We start from the raw sequence: 7183 nt of genomic DNA on the forward strand, positions 1-7183 counted from the left end.
AACTCTTGGCAGCCAACCAAAGAGATTTCACATAGATGTTATGGTTTTACAATATTCTTCTCTCAGTTCTTATATTTACTTAAAATTCCTATTGACAAAAAATCCACTTATGCTGAAGAGTCAATGTTTACAACAATAGGATTTTCTCTCTGCTCATCCAGGATGTCTCTTATCTTAAAGTTTGTTGATCAGTACTAACATTGACAAAACCAGGTAAGTATAGTCAACATTGTAGAAGACAGGCCTTACATAGCAGACTGATATTTTATAACCATTAGTTAAAAGGTTGAGAGACTAACTTCTGGTCAGAAATATATAGATCAAGAAATATTAATTCTATCTTAAAGAATATCATAGTAGACAATGTTGATATTTTATATAATAATATAAATATATCATAATATAAATTATAAGTACTAATTTATTATTGTTGTTAATATTAAGGAAGAATATGTTTGGGAGGGTAATCCAATAAAAAATCCTAAAGTGGTTGGTGTTGAATTCTCTGTGCCTGATTTCACTAGGGGATAACATTTCCTAGTGAGTGGGATAAAGTCTGAGATTTCTTCAGTAGAATATTATAGATTGCAGAATAGTTAACTATGTGCCCCTCCTCCCTTGACAAAGCAACTTCTGGGATATTGGTGAAGAGTCAACTGATCCCACCCTTATCTGTTGGAAGTCCAATGACCATTCAGTTCCTGGGGCTGAAGAGATAATCTTTTTCCCTAGATTAGTTTGCACATCTAGATTGTAAAACCACATTCCTCATCAATGAGAGAGGGTCGGGGGGGGGGGGGGGGGGGGGGGGGCAGGGATCCAGTTAGGATAAATGTGATTCTTGGGCCTTTTGCTTTTGCCTCAATCTCTTTAATTGATTGTGGCCCGTTCCTCAAGAAACAAATAAAGCTTTCTCTTCATACCTTGAGAGATCTCCGAAATTTATTTAAGTGACATTTGTCCCACACACTAGCAATAGTTACCAGTCTGAACTTTTCCTTGATACTTAGATACTTTGACTCATATGGCATTTTCTGCCTATGGCACCCTGGTGCTATCACAGCTTTTCAGGATATTCCCTCACCTTTTGTTTCACTCAACTGCATCAATGCCAGCACCCCAACTGCTTGTCCCATTGCCAAAATGAAAGGTGGTATACCACTTCAGAAATCTCAAAGCAGGAAGAGAGGAAATCCACAGATCTGAATGCTTGCAAACAAATCCCTTTCTTCCCTCCTATCTCCCCAGTCTCACTTTGGGAATGGGAGGGGCAATCAAGAAAAATTGTGGAATGTGTCTTCAAGGATTGGAGGAGACATTGAAAGGGAGCATCACTTTTGTATGGAATTTCTGCTGAAGACTAATTTGTATATTTTGAAATTCACATTGCCTCATTCATTGAAGATACATAATTAAATGGACTTAGGTCAAGAGAGAATATTTAAAACGTTATAACCACTGTCCCCTGATTTTGCTACCTGCCAGGGGATGTAAGGAACCTTTTAGAAAGTCCTTCATTGAACCACCTCATTTCTGGGGCTCAGCTCAGGTTTCATTTTCAAGCTACTGACCCCGGCCCCCATGACCCAAGTCGTAGTCAGCCCAGAGGCTAGAAAGAAGCCAAGACCCCTTGGTCCCCTGCTCCCTCTCCTGTTCTTTACCTAAAGATGGGGGCAGGGAGGGAGCTAAAAGCAGTTTGCTTACTGAAGGTCCACCAGGGAAATTGGAATTTCTCTTTGGTTCACATCATGTCAGCTATGTGACTATGGAAGAACACCTCACCTTCCTGAGCCTCAGGAGCCTGACTGGTAAAATAGGCATCCATTTAATCTCGAGATATCGTGCTATGTGCTGGAGGAGCAAAAAAAGAAAAAATGATTTGCTATCCTCATGAAATTTCTGTTCCACCTGAGAAGGATAAACTAGATTCAGAGATTTTTGACCAAAAATGGGACCTTGAACCCCAAACCCACACAGTTTACGAATGAGGAGAACTAAAGTTTAGAGACATGTTTTGCCCAAGGTCATACATGTAGACAGTAAATGACAGGTCCAATATTTGATCTGAGGATCACAGCTTCCAGATACCCAGATGTCCTTTAAAAGTAAATATATGGGGGCGCTAGGTGGCTTAGTGGATAAAGCACCGGCCCTGGAGTCAGGAGTACCTGGGTTCAAATCCGGGCTCAGACACTTAATAATTACCTAGCTGTGTGGCCTTGGGCAAGCCACTTAACCCCATTTGCCTTGCAAAAAAAAAAAAAAGTAAAGACGTGATATCTATAATAAGGCCCCTGTAATAATTATGCTTACCTGTTATTTTTGAGAACTAGTAGCCTGGTTTTAGTAGAACTAGCCATCAAAAGACTCATCTTCTTTTGACTCATGATGCCCATTTTGCAAATTGTCTGGTATGAATTATTATGAAATGTGTTTCCATGTTGGAACCGCTCATTTTGAATGAAATGAAAATGAAAGAGATTTGGAGAAGGTTAAACAAGTACAATATAGAACTCTTTAAAAAATTTTAAATTTAAATACAAAAATAAGAAAAAATGGTTAGATGTGAAGCAAAACATGAGAGAATTCATAATATAAAGCGATGAATTTCCATTTAAAGAAAGCCTATATAATAAATACTACATAATTGTCCTTGTGTAGTATTGTCTTTTTATTTTCTTCCTTGTAGGTTTTCTTCTGCTCTGTTGTGCATTGTTTACTTTTTCCTCCTAGCTACAATTAAGCATAAGTTTATACATACATATACATATATACACACATATATATATACATACACATGCACACATATACAGATCTTTTATATATAGATACAAATGTACATACATATTCATAGATATATGTATTTGATTTGTGTGTATCTCTCATTTTTATATTTCCTGAAAGCAAGAATCCCTCCTCACTCTTCTACTTTACTTCTACTCCCTACCTTACCCTCTTATTCTTTGATCTATTGCACTTCTAAGAATTCTTCCCTTACATGTCCTTCTAAACTCCCCTCCCCGTTGATCTATACATTCTTCTAAAAACTCTTTTATCCTATTCCCTACCCTCCCAATACCTTCCCTATTCTCTCCTCTTGTTTCTTTCTGAACTTAAAAGGCCTTTATACACACACACACACACATACAAACACACACACGTTCCCTCTTAAACCCATTCCTGATGAAGTTTCCAGAACTACAAGTTCTCCTTCCCCATCTAAATCTTCTATATCAGTTCTTCCTCTCATACCTCATTTGTATAAGACGATAGTTCTTTTTTTAATCTTTTCCTATACTATTTTACTTTTAAGAATTCCCTCCTATTTAGCTCTATGCCAATATTACTAATAACAATCTTAGACATATAGTTTATATTTCCTCATATAGATAGTAAACAATTTATCCTTATTGTATCTGTTTCCATTAGTCTTTGATGTCTACCTCATATTTCCCTTGGTTCTTGTATGTCAAATTTTCTATTAAATTCAGATCTTTTTCGGGGCAGCTAGGTGGCATAGTGGATAAAGCACCGGCCTTGGAGTCAGGAGTACCTGGGTTCAAATCTGGTCTCAGACACTTAATAATTACCTAGCTGTGTGGCCTTGGGCAAGCCACTTAACCCCATTTTCCTTGCAAAAACCTAAAAAAAAAAATTCAGATCTTTTTCAAAAAAATCCTGAAAGTCCAGCAATTCAGTGAATGTTCTTTTTTCATTTAGGATTATGTTTAACTTTGCTAGGTATGATATTTTCAACTTCAACTCCAGTTCTTTTGCTCTTCAATATGTAGTGTTTCAAGACTTATGTAGTCTTTAATGTAATGTTACAAGGTCTTGTGTAATTCTAATTGTGGCTTTGTTATATTTGAATTGTTTTCTCTTATTATTCTTAATATTTTCCTCTTTAACCTAAGGGTTTTGGAATTTAGCTATGATATTCCCATCAGTTTTCCTCCTAAGATCCCTTACAGGTGGTGATTGGTGAATTTTTTTTCTATTTCTTTGCTTCCTTTGCTTTCCTTTGCTTCTATTTTCTCCTCTTGTTCTAATATTTCAAGACAATCTTAAGTATTTCTTGCAATATTGTATCAAGATTCTTTTTTGTTCATAGCTTTCAGGTAATCTGATCATTCTCATGTTTTACTTGATATGTTCTCCAGATCAATTGTTTTTCATATGAGATGCTTCACATTTTCTGTTTTTTATTAATTCATTTTGCTTTATTATTTCCTTGTCTCTTATAATTTCACTGGCTTCCCCTTGTCAAATTCTAATTTTCAAAGAGTCATTTTCATCCTTAAGACTCTGGATCTCCTTTTCCTTAAGTTATATTTCAGTAACTGAAAATTTTAAGTGTTAAGTTTCCAGTTGGTTTGCTTTGTTTTTCTTGGATTGTTTTTATTTTCTTTTTTAGTTTTTCCTCAGTCTCTCTTATTTGTTTCTCAAAAGTTTTTTTTGAGTTCTTCTATGAATTCTTTTTGAGCAGATAGTTATTTGATGTAACTCTTTGGGGTAGGAATGTCTTTTATTTTGCTTCAATGTCTTCCTCATGTCTTCTGTTTTTTCATAGTAACTGCTTATGTTTGGGTTCTTTCTCCTTAATTTTTTAGCAGCTTATGTTATATTCACCTCTTGTCCTGGGGTGTAGGGAATGGTGCCTGTGGTCTCAGGAACTTTGTCCTGGGCCCAACCTCTGCACCCCTTTGCCCCCCGGGTTCCCTCAGCACACTATACTGGAAATGATCTTACTCCCTGAGAACCCTCCAGTGACTAGAATCTTCAATTGTCTCCTCTGGACTGAAAACTCAGTTCTCCTGTAACTGTCCACAGTCAGCAGTGTTCTCACACCACTGCTTCTGCATTCACTGTACATGTATTGGTTCCTTCTTTCTGGGACCACATCAGCAGCACAACTGGGCCTGGCATCCCTTAGCAGCAGAGGTGCCCTCTCTTCCTGCTCAGACAAATTCCCTATTCTGTCAGGGAGCTAAGAGTTACTGTGGCTAGGGCAGAGGCTACCTGTCACCCTGGCTGTGACTAGAGCTTACCTGTTACTGTTTCATGGAGTTAGCCAGGAGGCACTTCATTCCAGACAGAATCTCTGTCCCAGGATTTTTCTTCAGGTCTTCTCCAGTGTCCCAGGAGAATCATTGTTCTGCATTAACTCTTTTTGTTATTTTTTGCCATTCTATGTTCACCCCAAGGTGTTTTTTAACTTGTTTTGGTGGAGAAATTCTAGAAAGCTTAGAATTTTCTGGTCTATTCCACCATCTTCCCAGAATCCTCTTCCTAATAAAGAATTATTGATAGAAAAACTGAAAAAGAAAACTCTCATCACTATAGAATGGAAGTTAGTGATGTTTATTCTACTTGTGCATCAAATTATTTGGAAATTATAGCTCAGTCACTCTAAGGATGCTTTTTTAAAAGTGTAAAACCTTTCATTCAGAGAATATGACTGAAATAAGAGAGTTACAAGAAAATAGACTGAATCAATCTGACTGACTTAACTGAAATAAATGAATCATGGTCCAGTATCCCAGAATGTCCATTTTGTGGGAAAATAGAAGCATGTTACAAAGATTTGGAAATGTATGTAAAAAAAAAAAAAACATGTCAATCCTTTAATTACTGCAGCAGAAGGTTAAGATTAGCCATTCTATGAGTGTTCAATATATGGTCTTATCTACACAAATTATCAGATCCTACATGAACATATTGATTTGCATTTAGAAGAAGGCCATTTTGAAGGGGGTGAACAAAGGTTCTAGTGACTTGAGTTCAAATTCAACCTCAGAAACTTATTGCGTGACCTTGGGCAAGTTAACTAACCCCAATTGCCTCAAAAAAAAAAAGAAGAAAAAAATTACTGTCTTTAATTTCTAGGACAGGAGTCCTCAGGAAAAGAAGGAGTTAGTTAGGATTAATTATATAACTAAAATTGACATTGGGGTGATTTTCTGAAAATGTTATCTTTTTTATCCTTGCTCTATTAAGAAACAAAACTTTTATACTTTTGCTATTTAACAACTCCTAATCAATTCTTTTTTTACTGGGTTTTAATAAACTATTTGACCACTAAAGAACCAATAATTGTCTAAACCTTTTGAATGAGATTTGTAAATGTAAGGTGGCTATAGAGCTACTAAGAAAACCAACTGAGATGTTCAACCAGTTTCAAATATTTCAAAGCAATAGCAATATCCCATATTTGAAAGGGAAGAAATAATTTGCTAGAAGATACCTATCATTGGAAGCATGGTATAAGGGATAGAGCTAAATTTGTAGTCAAGTTCAAATTCTGCCTCTGATAATAACCCCTTAGGGTTCTAGGCAAGTCTTTAAAAGTCTAACTTGCAAAAAAATGCCCTGATCTATGAACAGGGGATAGGGGAGAACTGACACAGGTCTCTTCTTTTGCCCTTATTTATCATTTACTTAGTGAATGGGATAAAGTCTGATATTTCTTCAGGAGAATATTATAGATTAGAATAAACTGAGTTATGGGTTATGTCTCTTCTGCCCCTCCTCCCCTGACAAGCAACTTCTGGGATGTAGGTGAATGTAAAAAGCAAACCTGAATGCATGACCTGAATGTAAAGAGCAAACTAATCTGGCTCCTTATCACAGAATCCAGATGTCCACACATTCCTCAGGGCTGGAGGAGATACATGTCTCTGTTTGGATTATATGGTTTTCTTTAAAGTAGCTTACACACTTAGATTGTGAAAACCACATTCTTAACTAATGAGGACGGGTCAGTGTGTGTGTGTGGTGGGGAGATCTATATTGTTCCTGTTGTTCATGTCTTGTTACCTTACTCTCCCATCTAAATGGTTGAGTAGATGTCCTCTTCTCGAGAATTGAATAAAGACTTTTTCTTTTCATACCTTGAGAAACATCCGAAATTTATTTAAAGGGGGTACAACTCACATGCTTAGGTTTCTATTATTACCAGAAAAAAATAAGGGGGGGACACAATTTGAGGTGTAATAGATATCCATGGTTGCCAATCTCTTTCAGCCCAAAGTAACAAATTTCATCATTCCAGTATAGCTAGTTGTCCCTCATTCTTCCCTACTCCCCCACTTTTTTCCATCTGTCCTTGATCTTTCATACTGGACAGAGGACAAAGGTTACAGGGAATGGGAATATTAGTTCCCAACATATATGAGCATCCCTT

The 7183-nt window shown here is 36.7% G+C and overlaps 1 protein-coding gene across 1 annotated transcript in view; it reads right to left on the reverse strand.

Moving 5' to 3' along the window:
* Positions 1-5283, reverse strand: part of LOC141500363 (uncharacterized) — a 30705-nt gene extending 25422 nt beyond the window's left edge. Inside the window, exons 1-2 of the mRNA XM_074203493.1 lie at positions 2314-5283; positions 1783-1851 (exon numbers count right to left, since the gene is read on the reverse strand). Coding sequence (XP_074059594.1) covers positions 1783-1825 — 43 coding nt within the window. The 5' untranslated portion in view covers positions 1826-1851; positions 2314-5283. The remainder of the gene's footprint in view (positions 1-1782; positions 1852-2313) is intronic.
* Between the last annotated feature and the right edge of the window lie 1900 nt (positions 5284-7183).

This window comes from Macrotis lagotis, chromosome 1 (genome assembly GCF_037893015.1).
Source record: "Macrotis lagotis isolate mMagLag1 chromosome 1, bilby.v1.9.chrom.fasta, whole genome shotgun sequence".
NCBI classification, from domain to species: Eukaryota; Metazoa; Chordata; class Mammalia; order Peramelemorphia; family Peramelidae; genus Macrotis; species Macrotis lagotis.